The sequence below is a fragment of the Piliocolobus tephrosceles genome, chromosome 5 (assembly GCF_002776525.5).
Source record: "Piliocolobus tephrosceles isolate RC106 chromosome 5, ASM277652v3, whole genome shotgun sequence".
NCBI lineage: Eukaryota > Metazoa > Chordata > Mammalia > Primates > Cercopithecidae > Piliocolobus > Piliocolobus tephrosceles.
The window spans coordinates 98560426-98584434 of record NC_045438.1 but is presented as its reverse complement, the minus strand read 5'-3'; the positions used below and the strand labels follow the sequence as shown (position 1 = coordinate 98584434).

At 41.2% G+C, this 24009-nt stretch overlaps 1 protein-coding gene across 1 annotated transcript in view; it reads left to right on the top strand.

Annotated features, from left to right (window-relative positions):
- Positions 1-24009, top strand: part of CD109 (CD109 molecule) — a 146035-nt gene that overhangs the window by 21407 nt on the left and 100619 nt on the right. The window contains exons 4-6 of the mRNA XM_023219253.2: positions 3259-3287; positions 8423-8653; positions 14266-14391. Coding sequence (XP_023075021.1) covers positions 3259-3287; positions 8423-8653; positions 14266-14391 — 386 coding nt within the window. The remainder of the gene's footprint in view (positions 1-3258; positions 3288-8422; positions 8654-14265; positions 14392-24009) is intronic.

Here is a 24009-nt window from a genome sequence, read left to right as displayed (position 1 = left end):
CAAATTCTGCTATATGGATGGTATTCTCAATTCCATCCACCATCACCCCTGTATTGCAATGTTTAAATGTTTCAACCCAAATATTTCACAAAGTCTGCTTGCAGAGCCCCATGCTTCTTTTCACAAATGTTTTTACAGGAGAAAATTTGTCCTGTAAATTGTCTCTATTTATGGTTTCTTTGAAGGTTTCACCAAGTTTACTTCCTGAAATATCCTGGGGCTTTTCAATTTCACTTCAATTCAGTATAGAATATAATAAATCTTTCCCATTAAAAGTAAGCTTAATGAACAGAAGTTTCTTCCTACAAGGTAAGATACTCCCAAAAGCACAGCTGGTGTATATCCAACGATGTAAAATCAGTATGTTGAAGAGATATCTGCGCTCCCACATCCACTGCAGCGTTATTCCCAATATGTAAGATATGGAATCAATGTTAGTGTCCATCAATGGATAAATGGATAAAGAAAGTGTGCTATATATGCATAATGGCACACTATTCAGTCTTACAAAAGAAGGAGATCCTGTCGTTTTCAGTGACATGGATGAACCTGGAGGACATTATGTTAAGTGAAATAAGCCAAGCACAGAAAAACAAATATTGCACGATCTCACTTATATGTGGAGTGTGAAAAAGATGAGCTCATAGAAACAAAGGGTAAACTAGCAGTTACCAGAGGGTGAAAGGAATGGGGAAATGTCGGTCAACAGACACAAAATTCAGTTATATGGGAGGAATAATTTCAAGAGGTCTAGTGTACAGCATGGTGACTATGGTTAATATCAACATATTGTATACTTAAAAATTGCTGAGAGTAAATTTTAATTGTTTCTTTCCACAAGTAGTTATGTGAGCTGAGGCACATGTTAAATAGTGTGATTTAGCCATGCCATAAAGTATACCTCATTCCATAAGGTATGCATGCATCATCTATATGTGGTATACCATGAATATATACAATTATTACTTGTCAATTAAAAAAAGAATAAAACATTTTCAAAGTTAATTTATGTGCACATTAAACCCATCCTAGAATAATATTTTGCTGACCAAAAAAAGATCCAGGACGATGCTAAATCAGGATGCTGGAATAACAGTGTCAACTGGGATAATCCTGGTGAGGACTCATCTTGTCCAAAGAGCCCCTTGTGATCGGGCCAAGCTTCCTGGCTACTGTTCTCTTTCTGTCTGTGGTCTTTGCTCACCCAGCTCTTTGGTTCGGTAGACTCAGGTTGATCTCCACTGCTTTGCATTTGCTGCTCTTCTGCCTGTAACATTGTACCCCTCCTTGCTCAGATGGCTAATTTCTCCATATCCTACAACCGTAGACACTGGCATCATTTTCTCTAGGTGCCTTCCCTTCATCCCTCCAATGTGCTCCTTTTCCTACCTGTACTACATGTATCTGTTCCACGATACTTCCTTCTTCACCTTTTTGAAACACCATGTCCAATATCCTGTTGTTTAAGAATCTTGCTCTTTGCTTCCTACGATGACAGTTATTAGATAAACTGATCTGTGCTAGGTGGTAAGTGATGGTGATGAGTTACTTATCTGTTCCTGAAAACATACTTGTATTTCATTGTGGCCCACTGGGGTGGTAGTCTTCAAAGTGGGTGTGCACACATCTAAGAGTATGTAAGACCATTTATAAGGATGGAAGTAGAAAATGTAGTACTTTCTATTTCTATTATTTTATTAAGCAAAGCTAAGAAGTTGAAGTTTTTCTCTTTTTCTTTTTATTTACTTAGTTTTAAGACAGAGTCTCACTCTGTTGCCTAGGCTGTAGTGCAGTGATGTGATCTCAGCTCACTGCAACCTCCACCTCCTGGGTTCGAGCAATCCTCCTTCCTCAGCCTCCCAAGCAGCTGGGACTACAGGCATGCCACTATGCCTGGCTAATTTCTGTAGTTTTCAGTAGAGATGGGTTTTTGCCATGTTGGCCAGGCTGGTCTCAAACTCCTGACTTCAGGTGTTCTGTCTGCCTCAGTCTCCGAAAGTGCTGGGATTACAGGTGTGAGCCACTGTGCCTGGCTATAAATTAAAGTTTTTCTAATGTTTAATATTTTGGTTGAGAAAATACATGTATATAATTTTATAAATCTAATTTGACATTGGTAAGGTATACTAAGTGTTTTTATTGATGGAATACTGTATCATAAAAATTTGAAGACCATGTCTGTAGGGGCATACTGACATCCCCAATGGAAAACTCTTCAAGCTTTTTGACACTATAATAGCTAACACATATCAAGTGTTTTCTATGTGTCAGGCACTATTCTATATGCTTTACAGGTATCAACACACTTATTCCTTACAACCACCTCATGAGATTGGTATGATTGTTAGCATCCTCATCTTATGGATTAAAAAAAGTGAGCTGGAGAATCAGGTAATTTGTTCAAGGACGGGCCAGTATGTATCAAATTCTTGATGTGGTCTGATTCCAGATGCCGCTTGCTTAACCCCTGCTGTGTACTGTGCTTTGCCCTGGTGCCTCTGCTCTCACCTGATAGACCCATTTGGCTTCCTGGAGGAGAGGGACCATGTCTGTCTTGCACATTGTGCTAGTTTTTAAATGAATGAAGGAACCAGGGCCTATTATTTCCCTCTCTCTCTTTAAAATCATCTTTTGCTCCATTTTATTTCCCAAGGGCCTGCCATCTTCGATAGGAACTTTGGACAAGTACTCTTTTATTTTTAACATGAAACCATTTTTCCCCAGAAATAAATGGATCTGATGAGAAAGAGTTTAATTAGCAGTCCTATGTATAGAAACTTTACATGAAGAAAAGTCTGCGTCACCCTAGTACTCATGAGTCAGTTATGCGTCCCAACTCACCCCTGACATGACTAATGCCTTCCTTTTTTCTTTTATCACGAGGGTTTGAGAACAAGAAATAAATCTCAGGCTACTACTGTACAGTGAAGTGCCCCGCAAGCACGTATAATCTTAAAATAGCAACAAGGGCAGCAGCACCATGACAACAAAAATAATAATGGCAAAGAGAAGCAGAACCTAATGGTTTTTGGGTTCGCCCACTGATACCCTTTTAATTCTGATTTTTAATCATTGGGCACAAAGATATGTAATAATTTATTGGGTCTTCTGGGCATTTAAATGTTATTTTGGTTTGACCAAATGTATATATGATTCCCTCTACACATGTAAGAGTATTGGGAGAGTTCTGGAACGTTTGTGTTCTATCATCATATTCAAATTGTGCTAACTCTGTTTTCTTTTCTGTTTTCCTTTTAGGCTCTTTTAAGACTCTTACTCTTCCATCAGTAAGTATTCATTTAAAAATTTTGGTTTCAGAAATATATTGCATCAGTGAGCTAAATAAATATTTCATTGGATTTTATGTCAATTCACATATTTCACATAAATTTGGCTTGAGTTTAGTTCAGCCTTCAGATTATTTATGAATAATATTATTTCAAGGAGATTGATTATGAGGCTCTTCAAACTCTTGCCAGAGATTTTCCTCTTGTAAAATAGAGGACTTCACTGAAGGAAACTGGCTTGGACTATTAGCACAGAAATCTGTACTGGTCATAAAATAGAACGAGACTATGTCCTTTGCAGGAACATGGATGGAGCTGGAGGCCATTATTCTTAGCAAACAAACATAGGAACAGAAAACTAAACACCACATGTTCTCACTTATAAGTGGGAGCTAAGTGATGAGAACACATGGACACATAGAGGGGAACAACAGACACTGGGGCCTACGCGAGGGTAGAGGGAGGGAGGAGGGAGAGGATCAGGAAAAATCGCTAATGGGTTCTAGGCTTAGCAACTGGGTGATGAAATAATCTGTGCAGCAACCCCACGACACAAGTTTACCTATGTAACAAACCTGCACTTGTACCCCTGAACTTAAAATAAAAGTTAAAAAAAAAAAAAAAGGCATCTGGACTGGTTTGGTCCTACTTCTGTGGTAATGAGCCTTCTAGTGTGGAACTCTGCTCCTCAGTTTCCTTGTCCTTGAAAAGAGCAGTGCCATGCTGAGACATACTAGAACTTGAGGCAAAAGGAAAAATCTGTAACATTGACCGTGTCTTTGTTTAAAATGTCGACTTTTTTGTTTATAATTTTTTTGCATTAATTTTGGTATTTTAAAATATTGTATTAAAATATTATTTTCTTGATTGCTAAGTTTTTTGGTACCCCCTTAAATTTTGCACCTTAGACAAGTGCCTCACTCACCTCACCGTAGCCCTGGCCTTGGAAAAGAGAATGAAGATGCCATCTTTATCTCACAACATGTCCTGGAGTGAAATGAGATGGGGAAGTGTTATAGCGCTTGCTATAGAAATGGAAAGGGGTTATTATTTTGTTGAGAGATTCATAAAACCTGATTATTAAATGTTTGTGAATGAATCTCCCTATAGCTTTGATTTAGAAGTTTATACTTTCATTACTATGCTTTGTTTTGGAGCTTTGCATGCTTAATGTACGGTACAGTAAACGACAGCATCCAACATCAGGTGCAATTTGATATATGTAATTTTCTGAGAACCGATGACTAATGACTTAGGCCCTGACACATTGCATACTTGATTAGTATCAGTATTACCTCATAAGCCAGGTTTGCTCATTACCTTAATTTTTTTTTTTAGACAGGTCTTGGTCTGTTGCCCAGGCTGGAGTTCGGTGGCACAATCATGGCTCACTGCAGCCTCAATCTCCCAGGTTCAAGCAATCTTCTCACCTCAGCCTCCCGAGTAGCTGGGACTACTGGCATGTGCCACCATGCCTGGCTAATTTTTTATTTTTTGTAGAAACAGGCCTCCCTATGTTGCCCAGGCTTGTCTCAAACTCCTGGGCTCAAGCATCCCTTCTGCCTTGGTCTCCCAAAGTGATGGGATTACAGGAGTGAGCCACCTGGTCCACTTAGTACCTTTTGAAAGTTACTTGTCAAGCACATTCAGAAACCACATTTATATTGGGGGGTTCATAGAGAATATTGTACTCTCAAACAATACTTTATAAAAACTCTGTCTCAAAAAAAAAAAAGAAGTGTAGTAGACAAATTTCTAGTTAATAGTAGCTCAGACACGTACAGTTTATACTAGTATCACTGAAAGAAACTCTCATGATCTTGCCCCTAAAACATTAGATACTGGCCCCAGGGCCTGTGTGCAGAACTTTGTTGAAAGGATATTCCAGTGGTAAGAAGAAAACAAATCCTGTGTCATATATTTGCCCTATAGCAGAAGGAGGGTGGGGTTTAAGCTCAGGTATCACAGCCTAAAGTACAATAATTGTCTGGTTTCCTTAAAGGAGTTTGCAGTTTCACATGCCAGAAGTGTAGAAAGGCTGAAAGGAGAAGGTGGGGCAAGATATGTGGTGATGCCCCATGCTTCGTACAGGCACCCAGGTCTAATGATTCACCGAGGCCCATATTGTCATCTCTGGGTGGCCTTCCTGGGATTAACACTGAGTCTTTGAGGATCCAAAATTACCTAAATTTTATATATGGCAAGGTGGGGTGTTTAACAGGGAAAAGTTAAAAAAGCAAATTAGTTAAGGTAACCCAAAAGAGCAGGAAGATAGTCAGTAATGTTTCCCCTGAGTCAGTGTCAGCTCCCTGAAGGAGGATGCACTAGGAGGTAGAATAAAATGTTTCTGGGCACATTTGTGTTTATTTTAATTCTTTGACCGTTTAGGCTGCTTGCGGTTAATAGGCTTCTTTAGCTCTAGGCCTCTGTGTCATTAATTTGACATCAGTCTTCAATCTAGCATCTGTTCTGGGACCTCTGTGCCACTAAAAATGATAAACTTATATCAAATAATGAAGAGCAATCCCATCAAATATATTTTTAAACATGAAATATTTAGAAGTTGATGCCATTTATAAGCATATAATATTCTGTTTCCTGGCACAGGAATATAATATGCTTATAAACAGAATATTATATATATATTTTCTTGTTTATAATATTAGAAAATCTGATTCAAAGAGTCTGAGGACTGAAGTATCACTTGAGAAAATGGAATTCAAGATTGCAAGTTCCAGGCTAGACTCTCTGCTCTATCAGGGAACAGGTCTTTGGTTCATGTTGTATCCCACGTACCCAGGATAACCTGGTACACAAAGGGTCCTCAATAAATACTTCTTTAGGCTGGGTGTGGTGGCTTACATGTATAATCCCATCATTTTGGGAGTCCACGGAGGGTGGATCACTTGAGGTCGGGAGTTTGAGACCAGCCTGGCCAACATGGTGAAACCTCGTCTCTACTAAAAATACAAAAATTAGCCAGGTGCGGTGGCGTACACCTATAGTCCCAGCTACTTGGGATGCCGAGACAGGAGAATCGCTTGAACCTAGGAGGTGGGATTGAGATTGAGCCACTGCACTCCAGTCTGGGCAACAGAGCAAGACTTCGTCTCAAAACAAAACAAAACAAAAAACTTATTTATTGAAGAAATGCAAAAATTGACACCAGAAGTCATTTGAAGGTAACATACTGATTGTTTTTCCTAACATTTTATTATTAACTTTTCAAATATAGAAAAAACTTGAAAACATTTCATAATGAACACTCCTATACTTTCCACTTAGGGTCTACCGTTAACATTTTACTATACTTGCTCTATCATACATCTATCCATCTACCCATCTTTCTATCCATCTATTAATTCATCTTATTTTTAAATGTATTTCCAAGTAAATTGCAGACATCAGTACTCTTCTCCCTAAATACTTCCTGCTGACCATTTTATTGTTGACAATGGTTTCTTGCACTTTCTTCATATTCTTAACCACATTGATAGCATTCTGATGTCTGCTATTATTGGAAAATCCCCTTTGAGCTATCTGTAGACAAAACTTATTTGCAAAAATGAGTCAGGATATAGTTTCAGGACCTCAGTTTTAATATGAAAATCAACTGAAAGTCAAGCATGCTAGTTATCTATTGCTAAGCAACCCTAAAACTTTGTGTCAAACAACAATAATTTATACTGTTATTACTTCTCACAGTCTTTGTGGGTGAAGAATTGGGAGCAATATGGTTGGGCATTTCTGATTTGGAGTCTCACGAGGTTGCAATCAAGATATCAGCCAGGGCTGCAGTCATCTGAAAGCTTCCCCAGGGCTGAGACATTCTGTGAGGCAGCTCATTCACTAGGCTGACACGTGGTTGGTGGTGGTTGGTGGGAGGCCCTGGTTCCTCCCAGTGTGGACCTCTCCACAGGCTTCTCTAGTGTCCTTACCACACCACTCTGGCTTCCCCCAGAGTGAGTGATCCAAGCGAGAAAGAGAGACAACAGGGCAGAAGGTATTCTTTTTCTGACATAGCCTAATTCTAGGATTTAGAAGCAAATTGCTAAGTCTGGGGAATTAGGCTTCACCTTTTGAAGGGAGGCAAGTCAGAGAATTTTTGGACATATTTTAAAATTACCACATCAAGGTGTGTGCATGTGTGTGTGTGTGTGTAGTGTGTGTGTCTGAAATGATTTTAATAAGAATATCCACCTGAGGGATTGTCATGAATTAAAATGACATAGTGCAGGTAAACTGCTTAGTATGGCTTTGGTCTGCTAATGCTAGAAGGTAGAATTTCTATTGTTATTATTGTTATTATTATTACTATTTTGAGACAAATTCTCACTCTGTTGTCCAGGTTGGAGTGCAGTGGCACGATCTCGGCTCACTGCAATCTCCATGTTCAAGCGATTCTCCTGCCTCACCTACTCCCTGGAGTAGCTGGGACTTCAGGCTCGTGCCACCACACCTGGGTAATTTTTGTGTTTTTAGTAGAGATGAGGTTTCGCCATGTTGGCCAGGCTGGTCTCGAGCTCCTGACCTCAGGTGATCCGCCTGCCTTGGTCTCCCAGAGTGCTGGGATTACAGGTGTGAGTTACGGTGCCTGGGAAGGATTTCTGTTATTCATAGTAGTAGTAGAAGTAGCAGCATCATCATCCCTACCAAGACTATGACACATAGGCGCAAGATGCATTAGGAGAATGCATCTCAGAAAACAGGTTGAGAGAATATAGCAAGAAAACAAATTTTGTGCAAAAGAGCCTTTCATCGGTTGACTACCTCAAATAGGGTGATCGTGGGAAAGAAGGTTGAAGGATGTTAGATATTCTGACCTGCAATAACTGTTAGGGAGGATGAATTTGCACTTGGAATAGGAAATGGCAAGGTGACTCCCGCAGAGGGAGAGCAGTGGGCTATGTGTCCCCCATTCCAGGAGCCCTGTGATGTAATTGGAGAGCAAACTGCAGGATGTTAAAAGAGGGAAAACAAATTGTTTAACTCTGATGCCTGGGAAGGGCAAATTTTCAACATCGCAGTTACTTTTGATAATACTGTGTATTTATGTTTTTTATTCTAACTTGTAATTAAAACATTTTTGAGGTAAAATAATGAGACCTTGATGTGTGATCTCTTTTTCCCCCCAGCTCCCTCTGAATAGTGCAGATGAGATTTATGAGCTACGTGTAACCGGACGTACCCAGGATGAGATTTTATTCTCTAATAGTACACGCTTATCATTTGAGACCAAGAGAATATCTGTCTTCATTCAAACAGACAAGGCCTTATACAAACCAAAGCAAGAAGTGAAGTTTCGCATTGTTACACTCTTCTCAGATTTCAAGCCTTACAAAACCTCTTTAAACATTCTCATTAAGGTAAGTGCCAGACAGAAATGAAGCAAGGAATTCTAAAAGCCATCTTACTAAACCCCTGTAGGAAGTTCTGCTTGTGTTATTGACACTGGAATATCTTAGAATTCACCTAAGATAAGCTTCCCTCCCAACATGGAACTCCTCTAATAGGAAGGGAGGTGGTGCATGCAGCACTGGGTTAAGAGCTCAGCCTCTAGAGTCGACCTGCTTGAGTTCCCGGCCTGGCGTCTTCATTGATTTATACAGTTGTCAAACATTTATTAAACTTCTGCATTCCAGGCATAGCGATAGGGCAGTGAACAGAAGAGATTAAGTCCCTGCTGACACTGAGTTTATTTTTCAGTTGGGTAGTAGGAGACAGACATAATAAACATATAAATATATATTTATAAAGGGACAGATATATATTTGTATTTGTGTGTGTGTATGAGAGAGAAAAAGAGAGAGAGTTTGTGTTTGCTACTTTCTTTCTTTCTTTCTTTTTTTTGAGATGGAGTTTCACTCTTGTTGCCCAGGCTGGAGTGCAATGGCATGATCTTGGCTCACTGCAACCTTCGCCTCCTGGGTTCAAGTGATTCTCCTGCCTCAGCCTCCCGAGTAGCTGGGATTACAGGCATGTGCCACCATGCCTGGCTAATTTTGTATTTTTAGTAGAGACAGGTTTTCACCGTGTCAATCAGGCTGGTCTCGAAATCCTGACCTCAGGTGATCCAACCACCTCGGCCTCCCAAAGTGTTGGGATTACTGGCGTGAGCCACCGTGCCCAGCATGTTTGTTGCTTTCTCTAGGGTTGTCTGGGAAGACTGATTTGAGCAGAGAGCCAAAGGCAGTTAAAAAAAAAAAAAAAAGCCCATACAGAGGGGAAAGCACATGGAAACGCCTTGAGGGGGAGCTTGTTTGGTGCATTGGAGGAACAACAAGCTGGCAGTGTGCTGGAGCCCCGGGAGCGAGGGGACAGGTGCTAGGAGATGAGGTCGTATACAAGTAGGTGGGTTAGGGTGGGGCTCATGCAGGGCCTAATTAGCCATAATAGGGACTTTGAAACTCATGCTAAGTGAAGTGAGAATTCACTGGAGAATTCTGAGGACAGACTTGATGTAATCTAACTTAACATCTTAAAAGGATCACTGTCAGCTCTAAGAAAAATAGATGCTAGATGCTAGCTGTGTGATCCTGGGTAAATTTATTAACCTTCTAGAACCTTAGTTTCCTTATCTAGAAAATGTGTAATAATAATAAAACCTCACAAGGTTTTTGTGAAGATTAAGTGAGATAATTCAAGTAAACCATTTAGAACCGTATCTGGCACATAGTACATGCTCACTAAACGTTAACCATTATTATTATTTTAGGAACCCCTTTTGAAAGGTAGTAGTTTTGTCTCTGCTGCTTAATACTCTGATTATTTGGAGGCACTGTGGTTAGCACACTGAGTGCTTTCCTGTGAGAATCAAGTTGAAGACAACTGAGATCCAGCTGGGCCTGCTTTTCTATATTTAAACAGAGAAGAACACTGGACATTTGATCATTACTTGGAAATAGGGTGATTAACATCCCAGTTTGCCTGGGATGCCCCTGATTTTAAAACTGAAAAGTCTCTGGTCCTGGGAACCTCCTTAGTCTCAGGACATTGGTTACTCCAAATATTCTAATGAATAACATAGTGTGGAAGGTAAAGTAGGCCTTTTAGTTTGGTATCTTCCTATTCTTAGTTTATTTGTTGTTATAAATTAAAACAACAAAACCCAATCAAATAAACATGTATACATTTAACTTTGAGCCAAGATATGTTTGTAGCCAGTACCACATTGGTTGCCATGGTGCTCAATGCATATTTCTTGAATTGAACTAGCATTATTTCAGAGTTTGCCTTTGCTATGTAATGGAATGTTTATAAGGCAGGTTGACATAGTGAATAGCATTTCTAAATTCATGTCACCCTCTGAGCAGAGTTGAACTGGCTCCATTCATACCATCCTTCATCATTTATCCACATATATGGAGAGCTTACTGTATGCCAGAAAGTATGTGTACAATAGATGGTTTAATAAATGTCTGGCTATCTGTGGGTGTTTACATTCAATGCTTCCTTCTGTTGCAGGCAAATAAAAGCACTGCATAAATTACCTGTTCTAGACATTAACCCAGAACTAACCCTGCTGGTTCTGGATAGTCTGTGCATTTTCATAGTTCTGCCTCTTTGCACTGGTATCTTCCTTTGAACATTTGATTTGCAGATTCTTTGGGCTCTTCTGTGCAGTTTGGGACTTAGCAGACCACATTTGGCTTTCTGGAAAGGGCTCAGAGAGACATTCTTCTTGTTAGCTCTGGTACTGATAGGACCCTCTTGGCCAGGGGAGGGGAGTTTAAACTAAAATTCTACCTGGAACCCAAAGTGTTTTGGAACTGTGAGTGAGGGGTGGCCATGCTCCTGTCTCTGTACCTGGGAGGTGATACTCAAGGTGGACTCAGGTCTAGCTAGCTGCCTTCCTCCTTGTAACTTGCAGAGGCCAGGTGGGAGCACTGATGTGAACTCCTTCAGGTGAAAACAGACAATTGGTGTCTTGGCAAAACTTTTCAGAAAAATTGGGACTTAGCCTAACTGGAGCCCCCGACTGAGACAGTTGTACTCCTTGGCGCAGCACCACCTGCAGGCTGATGTGGAGAAGTGCACTTGAGAGTTAACTTGGGGCCCATCTTGCCCAGCCAGGAATGGCTGCAGGATGTAGCTAAGGTACTGACTGTCACAGCACATACAGGGTGTTCAGTGTTGTTCTTGGTGACTGCGTGCCATCTTTGGGTATTACTCATTTTGCATGCCCTGATAACTGGTCTTCTTAGGAGGGAAAGGGGCTTCGAGGCCTTTCAGCAGTAGAAAAAACATAACCTATGTCTCCCACGCTTCTGGCCTCCTCTAGCCACAATGGAAATGAGTGCCTCTGACACTGCGGTGGCAGCTGGCATGGCTGGTTTCTGCTCTGACCTCTCCGTTCAGAAGTTGTTGGTACGGGTGAATGATCTTGTAGGGGAACGGGTGTTATTGGCTTAGGGGTATATCCTGTGACTGTGCCCTGACACTCTGTTTTGGAGAAGTGGTGGCCAACTCAGAATCTGACCCCTGGCCAGGTGAGGAGGCTACCTTATTTGAGTGATTTGAATTCTCTAATTCTACATGCCGGACAGACATGTCCTTCACACATAATCCAGAAATAGTACTCACGGACATATTCTCCAGCCAGGGAGCTTACTGCTTGAGACAATCAGGTACTGTGTGCTGTGTTGAGGCATCTGACAGAGATCCAGAGCCATCTAAAGGTGACTCGAAGGGCTTGTGGGGCCACTATTCCAGGATCTCTGGCCTGAAGCTTTTCTGGCTGTGATGGGGGCATCGCTCATACTGTATGTGGCCGTGTGGTAGCAGCAGATGACCACATGTAAATGCTGGGCTCTGCTGTGACACCACTGTGCTTGGCTGGTTCAAATCCTGATGCGCCTTGTAGACTTCTGGTGCTTCTGCATTCTTTCCTTCTGCCTTATTGGTGACAGTTAGACCTAGGTCCAAGATAGGCGTGGGAAAGCAGAGGAATGATCTCATTCACCCCCAACACTCCAGATCCCCCAGGTGCAAAGTCATCCATGAGGTCAGTTCAGACTTCATTGTCCAGGAGAAATGTATGCCCTCACTACCATAATGTTTCAGCCGAATATGGACATTCCGTTTTCCTACACTTCAGGTAACACCAAGAATTATTGTTGTTATTATTTCTATCTGTGTCAGTCTGACAGAAGAAACACAATATCATATTGTTTTCGTTTGTATTTCCTTAATTAGTAGGCAGCATATATTTATTGGCTATTTGTAATTCTTCCTTTGTTCCTGAGCCTTGGAACTTCATAGCCTTCCCATGCATCATGCTGTGGCAGGCACAGTAGGACCAACTGCTGATTACAATGCCTGGCCCAGGAGTTTGCCAAGGATACAGCGACCTGCTTGTTCTTGACTTGCTTTTGGTCTCTGGTTTTCACAATTGGTTTCTGGCTTATTAGACTGCTTTCTGCATAGTTCTCAGCATTGTACTTACCCCTGACTGTCATATCTCCACTCTGGGAGAGAGGTTTCTTCTGGTTTCTAATAATTGGCCCCACTCACTACTTCTAGTAAAAGTTTGGAGAATAAGACTAAGGGAAAATATTCAACCCCTGCTCTCAGTCACAGTCTAGTTGGGAATAATAAAGTATAGATTTTTGGCAAAATTAAATATGTAAAATAAACATATTTTACTGCCTTTAACAAAAATATGTACTCAAGAAAGAGAAACTCCAGATATACTAGGGACTTTCCAGGAAGCAGTCACCTCTGCCTATTGGAGGCATGTATAGGAGGCAAGAAGCTGAAACTGATTTCACCAGTGGACAAGCAAGGGAGGGATTTCCATGCAGCAGTTGCAGAGACCTGCATGCTTGGGCTTTTGGGAATACACTGCAAACAAATCTGTACGTTTGGAGGAAGATGAGCCTAGAAATGTAGATGGAGTCATATTAGTAAGGGCCTTGTAAACTATGCAAAGGAGTGTAGACTTCCTGTAGGCAAACAAAAGCCATGGGTACCTAGTGGTCTAATATAATAATCATAAACTATAATCAGGGACTATAAAAGTGTATAGTCACTGCTTTTTATATACCAGGGGCTATGCCAAGTATTTCAACCACTGTAACTCATTCTCAGATTTGTGTTTCAGATGGATCACATTATTGGCAGCGGGGAAGATGTATTGGAGAGGGTAAGACTAGAGGGGGAAGATTAGTTGCATTAGTTAGAAAATAGGATATGGTAGCTGGATGTGAGGATGGAAAGAAGGAGACAAATTAGGGATATATTAATCTAACAAAGTTAAAAGGTCTGGAAATATGAGAGAGGAATCTAGGATGACTGCTGGAATGGCTTGGATGAATGTTGCATGAAGGATTGTTGTTTGGGAGGTTATAGGAAGAGTGAAGTGTTTTTCATGTATATCCGTGATTAAAACATCTCTCCAATATGCTTTTGTTGAGTTAAAAGGCAGACATGAGTTTGGATTCTGAATTTCATCATGCACTGGTGCTGTAATATGGAGTCGTGCCAGTCACTTGAATGCGTACCCCCTCTCCAGGCATCAGTTTTCTCAACTATAAAGTGAGGATAACCCTGTCCTAAAGGAGAATTGTAATGATTAGAGATAAGGCAGAGTGCCTGACACATATTGGGCCTTTAATAAATAGGGCCTGTTATCTCTACAGTTAGATTTTCTTTTAACACTACTACCACCACTGCCGCCACCAGGGGTTTGGTGATGTACGTGTTGTAGTGTTTCATGTAGAAGGAAACAGGGTGCCAGGAATTAAAAGGTGGAGCAGAATCAAGATGAACTCAGGAGAAATATGAGAAAAGAATAAACTTTGATTTGTCTTCTTTAGTAATATAAAGCCTACATTTTCCAAAAACTATCCTTGTGTCATATTTTGGAGTAAAGTTCTGGATCTGGGTGGGAATGCGGCAAGGCATCATTCCTAACCTGATAGGATACACATGCACATGGGCAGCCTCTACATAGTTACATGTCTGGTTTTCATTTTAGGACCCCAAATCAAATTTGATCCAACAGTGGCTGTCACAACAAAGTGATCTTGGAGTCATTTCCCAAACTTTTCAGCTATCTTCCCATCCAATACTTGGCGACTGGTCTATTCAAGTTCAAGTGAATGTGAGTATAAATATATTTTTTGGGGGAATGTTAAAGCGATTTAATTAGGTCAGGTGGGGAAATATCTCCAAAGTCATTTATACAATGAAGAGAAAAAAATTAAGGTGAACATTTAGACAATTTAAGCGGTTTATTTTTAACTTATGATGTTTATCAAGGGTTTATTTAGTCTTCATTCTAACATGTTAGAATTTTCATCACTGTTGTCTTTTTCTATGATATAGTGTATAAAGGTTAAACATTTTGACATTTTAGTACACAGTGTTTACTTATTTGTTTCATGCATTGTTTTAAAAGTAAGTAATGAATACATAGCTATTATTTGGCAAATTTTATGCCTTAGAATAATGACTCCTAATGAATGATTAGACTAACTTACTTTTATCTTTGTTTTAAGAAACAGTGACTTAAATAGCCACACCAACCTCTGATCCCCAATCCTTTCTCCCTAGCTTCTACACCTATTGTGTTTATTTGCTGCTGACTTGTATAGCTCTGAAATCTAAATGGAGGGCATTAAATGGCATATAAATCTAAATGAAGGGCATTCATTGAGATGAATGAGACATAAATACAATGAGACATAAACACTTTTAAAAAGTAATGAGACTTAACTGTTTTATGTGATATAAATTGGTCATTTAGTATATAACATGTAAACCTTTATATTTTTCTATAATATATTTGTGTGACATATAAACATATAAGATAGAGTAAATTTTTTCTGTATCTAAAAGGGAAAATATGTAATATGAAATGCATGAAATTATAGCTTATTCTAAGCATTGTTGCTGAGCCTTGAGTAGGTGGGACTCGTGTGTGAATTGACCTGTATGAATGAGAAGAGTGCTGGAGGCACAGTGGACTCTCACCATTTGCTTCATGGCTACCCTGCGTCTTTATGGGTGTTTGTATGATGCGTTTACCAATATTACTCTTTTTAATGTAGCAGAAGCTCTACTGAATGTATGATGTGGTTTTTAAAGAACACTGGAGGCCATATTATGAAAGGGGTTCATACTTTTAGAGAACAATATAATGCATGACCATTAAAGTCATGGACAATTTGCAGTGTGGTCTTTGCTTATTTCCTTACTTATAACAGTGTAATAATAACCACTGTTATAAATGGAAGCCTAGAGCAGGGTGTGATGAGTTCTAGGGGCAGTGGGATTCTTTATATCTGAGCTTGTAGAGAAAGTGGAAAGAGTAGGCATTTGTGAAACTTAGAAGATAGGGAAAAATTTGTGTAGGAGTAGGGAAATGAAAGAGAACCTTATGTGTCCGGGGATTTGGGAGAAGTTGATGTTACTGGAGCATGTGGAGAATGATGGCGATGTAGATTAGGAAGCACATTGTGAATTTAAAATAGTTTGAATATTATTTTCAGTTCCCACTTAAATTCTTCAGAATCACCATTTTGGCCATCCATCTATCCATCCATCCATCCATCCATCCGTCCATCCATCCGTCCATCCATCCGTCCATCCATCCATCCATCCATCCATCCATCCATCCATCCATCCATCCATCCTTCCATCCACCCACCCACTTACCCACCCATCAACCCAGTATGTGTTAAGGACTTATATGGCTATGATGAATACAAAGAAGGTAAACACATGACCTCCATTTTCAAAGGTCATTGTTGTGGTGACATGAACAATATGATAAAAATTAAATGACGTAAGGGGGACAGACAAACACAAGGCAGTACAATAGCAGAGGAATTGTAAGGTGCTCAGACCAGCTTGGTGATAAAGAGGGTTTATCGTTAGCACAAGCACTGATGTTTTGGGGCCAGCTGCTCCTTCTGCCTCCCATGGTCTGCTCTGTTCTCCTTTTACTCTTCTGCCAACCTTTGAGGTGTTCTTCAGTTCTCATTCCATTGGCTTAGCTAAATAACCATCATGCTCAGAATTTTTATTTTATTTATTCATTTATTTTTATTATACTTTAAGTTCTAGAGTACATGTGCATAACGTGCAGGTTTGTTACATATTTATACATGTGCCATGTTGGTGTGCTGTACCCATCAACTCGTCATTTACATTAGGCGTATCTCCTAATGCTATCCCTCCCCCCTCCCCCGACCCCATGACAGGCCCTGGTGTGTGATGTTCCCTACCCTATGTCCAAGTGATCTCATTGTTTAATTCCCACCTGTGAGTGAGAACATGTGGTGTTTGGTTTTCTGTCCTTGTGATAGTTTGCTCAGAATGATGGTTTCCAGCTTCATGAATGTCCCTGCAAAGGACATGAGCCCATCCTTTTTTATGGCTGCGTAGTATTCCATGGTGTATATGTGCCACCTTTCTTAATCCAGTCTATCATTGATTGACGTTTGGGTTGGTTCCAAGTCTTTGCTGTTGTGAATAGTGCCACAATTAACATACGTGTGCATGTGTCTTTTTTTTTTTTTTTTTGAGACGGAGTCTCACTCTGTCGCCCGGGCTGGAGTGCAGTGGTCGGATCTCAGCTCACTGCAAGCTCCGCCTCCCGGGTTCACACCATTATCCTGCCTCAGCCTCCCGAGTACCTGGGACTACAGGCGCCCGCCACCTCGCCCGGCTAGTTTTTTTGTATTTTTTAGTAGAGACGGGGTTTCACCGTGTTAGCCAGGATGGTCTCGATCTCCTGACCTCGTGATCCACCCGTCTCGGCCTCCCAAAGTGCTGGGATTACAGGCTTGAGCCACCACACCCGGCCGTGCATGAGTCTTTATAGCAGCATGATTTACAATCCTTTGGGTATATGCCCAGTAATGGGATGGCTGGGTCGAATGGTATTTCTAGTTGTAGATCCTTGAGGAATCACCATAACGTCTTCCACAATGGTTAAACTAGTTTACAGTCCCACTAACAGTGTAAAAATATTCCTGTTTCTTCACATCCTCTCCAGCACCTGTTGTTTCCTGACTTTTTAATGATCGCTATTCAAACTGGTGTGAGGTGGTATCTCATTGTGGTTTTGATTTGCATTTCTCTGATGACCAGTGATGATGAGCACTTTTTCATGTGCCTGTTGGCTGCATAAATGTCTTCTTTTGAGAAGTGTCTGTTCGTATCCTTTGCCCACTTCTTGATGGGGTTGTTTTTTTTCTTGTAAATTTGTTTAAGTTCTTTGTAGATTCTTATTAGCCCTTTGTCAGATGGGTAGATTGTAAAAATTTTCTCCCATTCTGTGGGTTGCCTGTTCACTCTGTTGGTAGTTTCTTTTGCTGTGCAGATGCTCTTTAGTTTAATTAGATTCCATCTGTCAATTTTGGCTTTTGTTGCCTGCTTTTGGTGTTTTAGTCATGAACTCCTTGCCCATGCCTATGTCCTGAATGGTATTGCCCAGGTTTTCTTCTAGGGCTTTTATGGTTTTGGGTCTAACATTTACGTCATTAATCCATCTTGAATTAATTTTTGTGTAAGGTGTAAGGAAGGGATCCAGTTTCAGCTTTCTATGTATGGCTAGTCAGTTTTCCCAGCACCATTTATTAAATAGGGAATCCTTTCTGCATTTCTTGTTTTTGTCAGGTTTGTCAAAGATCAGATGGTTGTAGATGTGTGGTATTATTTCTGAGGGCTCTGTTCTGTTCCATTGGTCTATATCTCTGTTTTGGTACCAGTACCATGCTGTTTTGGTTACTGTAACCTTGTAGTATAGTTTGAAGTCAGGTACTGTGAAAAAAAAACCAGCTCCTGGATTCATTGATTTTTTTTGGAGGGTTTTTTGTCTCTCTATCTCCTTCAGTTCTGCTCTGATCTTAGTTATTTCTTGCCTTCTGCTAGCTTTTGAATGTGTTTGCTCTTGCTTCTCCAGTTCTTTTAATCGTGATGTTAGAGTGTCAATTTTAGATCTTTCCAGCTTTCTCTTGTGGGCATTTAGTGCTATAAATTTCCCTCTACACACTGCTTTAAATGTGTCCCAGAGATTCTGGTATGTTGTATCTTTGTTCTCATTGGTTTCAAAGAACATCTTTATTTCTGCCTTCATTTTGTTATGTACCCAGTAGTCATTCAGGAGCAGGTTGTTCAGTTTCCATGTAGTTGAGTGGTTTTGATTGAGTTTCTTAGTCCTGAGTTCTAGTTTGATTGCACTGTGGTCTGAGAGAGAGTTTGTTATAATATCTGTTCTTTTACATTTGCTGAGGAGTGCTTTACTTCCAATTATGTGGTCAATTTTGGAATAAGTGTGATGTGGTGCTGAGAAGAATGTATATTCTGTTGATTTGGGGTGGAGAGTTCTATAGATGTCTATTAGGTCCGCTTGGTGCAGAGATGAGTTCAATTCCTGGATATCCTTGTTAACTTTCTGTCTCGTTGATCTGTCTAATGTTGACAGTGGAGTGTTGAAGTCTCCCATTATTATTGTATGGGAGTCTAAGTCTCTTTGTAAGTCTCTAAGGACTTGCTTTATGAATCTGGGTGCTCCTGTATTGGGTGCATATATATTTAGGATAGTTAGCTCTTCCTGTTGAATTGATCCCTTTACCATTATGTAATGGCCTTCTTTGTCTCTTTTGATCTTTGATGGTTTAAAGTCTATTTTATCAGAGACTAGGATTGCAACCCCTGCTTTTTTTTGTTCTCCATTTGCTTGGTAGATCTTCCTCCATCCCTTTATTTTGAGCCTATGTATGTCTCTGCATGTGAGATGGGTCTCCTGAAGACAGCAGACTGATGGGTCTTGACTCTTTATCCAGTTTGCCAGTCTGTGTCTTTTAATTGGAGCATTTAGTCCATTTACATTTAAGGTTAATATTGTTATGTGTGAACTTGATCCTGCCATTATGATATTAACTGATTATTTTCCTCGTTAGTTGATGCAGTTTCTTCCTAGCCTCGCGGGTCTTTACATTTTGGCATGTTTTTGCAATGGCTGGTACCGGTTGTTCCTTTCCATGTTTAGGGCTTCCTTCAGGGTCTCTTGTAAGGCAGGCCTGGTGGTGACAAAATCTCTAAGCATTTGCTTATCTGTAAAGGATTTTATTTCTCCTTCACTTATGAAACTTAGTTTGGCTGGATATGAAATTCTGGGTTTAAAATTCTTTTCTTTAAGAATGTTGAATATTGGCCCCTACTCTCTTCTGGCTTGTAGAGTTTCTGCTGAGAGATCTGCTGTTAGTCTGATGGGCTTCCCTTTGTGGGTAACCCGACCTTTCTCTCTGGCTGCCCTTAAGATTTTTTCCTTCATTTCAGCTTTGGTGAATCTGGCAATTATGTTTCTTGGAGTTGCTCTTCTCGAGGAGTATCTTTGTGGCATTCTCTGTATTTCCTGAATTTGAATGTTGGCCTGCCCTACTAGGTTGGGGAAGTTCTCCTGGATGATATCCTGAAGAGTGTTTTCCAACTTGGTTCCATTTTCCCCCTTACTTTCAGGCACCCCAATCAGATGTAGATTTGGTCTTTTTACATAATCCCATACTTCTTGCAGGCTTTGTTCATTTCTTTTTCTTCTTTTTTCTTTTGGTTTCTCTTCTCGCTTCATTTCATTCATTTGATCCTCCATCGCTGATACTCTTTCTTCCAGTTGATCAAGTCGGTTACTGAAGCTTGTGGATTTGTCACGTATTTCTCGTGTCATGGTTTTCATCTCTGTCATTTCATTTATGACCTTCTCTGCATTAATTATTCTAGCTATCAATTCTTCCACTCTTTTTTCAAGATTTTTAGTTTCTTTGCGCTGGGTACATAATTCCTCCTTTAGCTCTGAGAAGTTTGATGGACTGAAGCCTTCTTCTCTCATCTCGTCAAAATCATTCTCTGACCAGCTTTGATCCGTTGCTGGCGATGAGCTGCGCTCCTTTGCAGGGGGAGATGCGCTCTTATTTTTTGAATTTCCAGCTTTTGTGCCCTGCTTCTTCCCCATCTTTGTGGTTTTGTCTGCCTCTGGTCTTTGATGATGGTGACGTATGACGTACTGATGGGGTTTTGGTATAGGTGTTCTTCCTGTTTGGTAGTTTTCCTTCTAATAGTGAGGACCCTCAGCTGTAGGTCTGTTGGAGATTGCCTGAGGTCCACTCCAGACCCTGTTTGCCTGGGTATCAGCAGCAGAGGTTGCAGAAGATAGAATATTGCTGAACAGTGAGTGTACCTGTCTGATTCTTACTTTGGAAGCTTCCTCTCAGGGGTGTATTCCACCCTGTGAGGTGTGGGGTGTCAGACTGCCCCTAGTGGGGGATGTCTCCCAGTTAGGCTACTCAGGGGTCAGGGACCCACTTGAGCAGGCAGTCTGTCTGTTCTAAGATCTCAACCTCCGTGTTGGGAGATCCACTGCTCCCTTCAAAGCTGCCAGACAGAGTCGTTCAGGTCTGCACAGGCCTCTGCTGCTTCCCCTGTTGTTTTTTAGCTGTGCCCTGTCCCCAGAGGTGGCGTCTACAGAGACAGGCAGGTTTCCTTGAGCTGCTGTGAGCTCCACCCAGTTCGAGCTTCCCAGCGGCTTTGTTTACCTACTTAAGCCTCAGCAATGGCGGGCACCCTTCCCCCAGCCTCGCTGCTGCCTTGCAGTTAGATTGCAGACTGCTGTGCTAGCAACGAGGGAGGCTCCGTGGGCATGGGACCCTCCCGGCCAGGTGTGAGTATAGTCTCCTGGTGTGACCGTTTCCTTAAAGCGCAGTATTGGGGTGGGTATTACCCGATTTTCCAGGTGTTGTGTGTCTCAGTTCGCCTGGCTAGGAAAAGGGATTCCCTTCCCCCTTGCGCTTCCCAGGTGAGGCAATGCCTCGCCCTGCTTCAGCTCTCGCTGGTCGGGCTGCAGTAGCTGACCAGCACCGATTGTCCGGCCCTCCCCAGTGAGATGACCCCAGTACCTCAGTTGAAAATGCAGAAATCACCTGTCTTCTGTGTCGCTCGCGCCGGGAGTTGGAGACTGGAGCTGTTCCTGTTCGGCCATCTTGCTCTAGTTTTTTGAAGGGTTTTTTTGTGTCTCTATTTCCTTCAGTTCTTCTCTGATCTTAGTTATTTCTTGCCTCTTGTTAACTTTTGAATGTGTTTGCTCTTGCTTCTCTAGTTCTTTTAATTGTGATGTTAGGGTGTCAGTTTTAGATCTTTCCTGCTTTCCTTGTGGGCATTTAGTGTGATAAATTTCCCTCTACACAGTGCTTTAAATGTGTCCCAGAGATTCTGGTATGTTGTATCTTTGTTCTCATTGGTTTCAAAGAACATCTTTATTTCTGCTTTTATTTTGTTATGTACCCAGTAGTCATTCGGGAGCAGGTTGTTCAGTTTCCATGTAGTTGAGCGGTTTTGAGTGAGTTTCTTAATCTGAGTTCTAGTTTGATTGCACTGTGGTCTGAGAGCCTGTTATAATTTCTGTTCTTTTACATTTGCTGAGGAGTGCTTTACTTCCAACTATGTGGTCAGTTTTGGAATAGGTGTGATGTGGTGCTGAGAAGAATGTATATTCTGTTGATTTGCGGTGGAGAGTTCCGTAGATATCTATTAGGTCTGCTTGGTGCAGAGCTGAGTTCAATTCCTGGCTATCTTTGTTAGCTTTCTGACTCATTGATCTGTCTAATGTTGACAGTGGGGTGTTAAAGTCTCCCATTATTATTGTGTGGGAGTCTAAGTCTCTTTGTAGGTCTTCAAGGACTTGCTTTATGAATCTGGGTGCTCCTGTATTGGGTGCATGTATATTCAGGATAATTAGCTCTTCTTGTTGAATTGATCCCTTTACCTTTATGTAATGGCCTTCTTTGTCTCTTTTGATCTTTGTTGGTTTAAAGTCTATTTTTTCAGAGACTAGGATTGCAACCCCTGAATTTTTTGTTTTCCATTTGGTTGGTAGATCTTCCTCTATCTCTTTTGAGCCTACGTGTGTCTCTGCATGTGAGATGGGTCTCCTGAATACAGCACACTGATTGTTCTTGACTCTTTATCCAATTTGCCAGTCTGTGTCTTTTAATCGGAGCATTTAGCCTATTTACATTTAAGGTTAATATTGTTATGTGTGAATTTGATCCTGTCATCATGATGTTAGCTGGTTATTTTGCTCATTCATTGATGCAGTTTCTTCCTAGCATTGATGGTCTTTACAATTTGGCATTTTTTTGCAGTGGCTTTTATCAGTTGTTCCTTTCCATATTTAGTGCTTCCTTCAGGAGGTCTTGGAAGGCAGGCCTGGTGGTGACAAAATCTGTCAGCATTTGTCTGTAAAAGATTTTATTTCTCCTTCACTTATGAAGCTTAGTTTGGCTGGATATGCAATTCTGGGTTGAAACATCTCTTCTTTAAGGACGTTGAATATTGGCCCCCACTCTCTTCTGGCTTGTAGAGTTTCTGCTGAGAGATCCACTGTTAGTCTGATGGGCTTCCCTTTGTGGGTAACCCGACCTTTCTCTCTGGCTACACTTAACATTTTTTCCTTCATTTCAACTTTGGTGAATCTGACAATTATGTGTCTTGGAGTTGCTCTTCTCGAGGAGTATCTTTGTGGCGTTCTCTGTATTTCCTGAATTGAATGTTGGCCTGCCTTGCTAGGTTAGGGAAGTTCTCCTGGATAATATCTTGCAGAGTGTTTTCCAACTTTGTTCCTTTCTCCCTGTCACTTTCAGGTATGCCAAGGAGACATAGATTTGGTCTTTTCACATAGTTCCATATTTCTTGGAGGCTTTGTTCATTTCTTTTTACTCTTTTTTCTCTACACTTCTCTTCTCGCTTCATTTCATTCATTTGATCTTCAATCACTGATACCTTTTCTTCCACTTGATCAAATCAGCTACTGAAGCTTGTGAATGAGTCACGTAGTTCTCATGCCATGGTTTTCAGCTCCATCAGGTCATTTAAGGACTTCTTTACACTGTTTATTCTAGTTATCCATTCATCTAGCCTTTTTTCAAGGTTTTTAGCTTCTTTTGATGGGTTCGAACATCCTCCTTTAGCTCAGAGAAGTTTGTTATTACCGATCGTCTGAAGCGTACCTCTCTCAACTCGTCAAAGTTATTCTCCCCCCAGCTTTGTTCCGTTGCTGGCGAGGAGCTGCGTTCCTTTGGAGGAGAAGAGGCCCTCTGATTTTTGGAATTTTCAGCTTTTCTGCTCTGGTTTCTCCCCATCTTTGTGGTTTTTTCTACCTTTGGTCTTTGGTGATGGTGACGTAGAGATGGAGTTTTGGTGTGGATGTGCTTTCTGTTTGTTAGTTTTCCTTCTAACAGTCAGGACCCTTAGCTGCAGGTCTGTTGGAGTCTGCTGGAGTTCCACTCCAGACCCTGTTTGCCTGGGTATCACTAGCGGAGGCTGCAGAACAGCAAATATTGCAGAATGGAAAATGTTGCTGCCTTATTGTTCCTCTGGAAGCTTTGTCTCAGAGGGGCACCTGGCTGTATGAGGCATTAGTTGGCCCCTATTGGGAGGTGTCTCCTAGTTAGGCTACCCGGGGTCAGGGACCCACTTGAGGAGGCAGTCTGTCCATTCTCAGATCTCAAACTCTGCTCTGGGAGAACCACTACCCTCTTCAAAGCTGCAGAAGTTTCTGCTGCCTTTTATTCAGCTATGCCCTGCCCCTAGAGGTGGAGTCTACAGAGGCAGGCAAGCCTCCTTGAGCTGTGGTGGGCTCCACCCAGTTTGAGCTTCCTAGCTGCTTTGTTTACCCACTCAAGCCTCAGCAATGGCAGACTCCCCTCCCCCAGCCTCA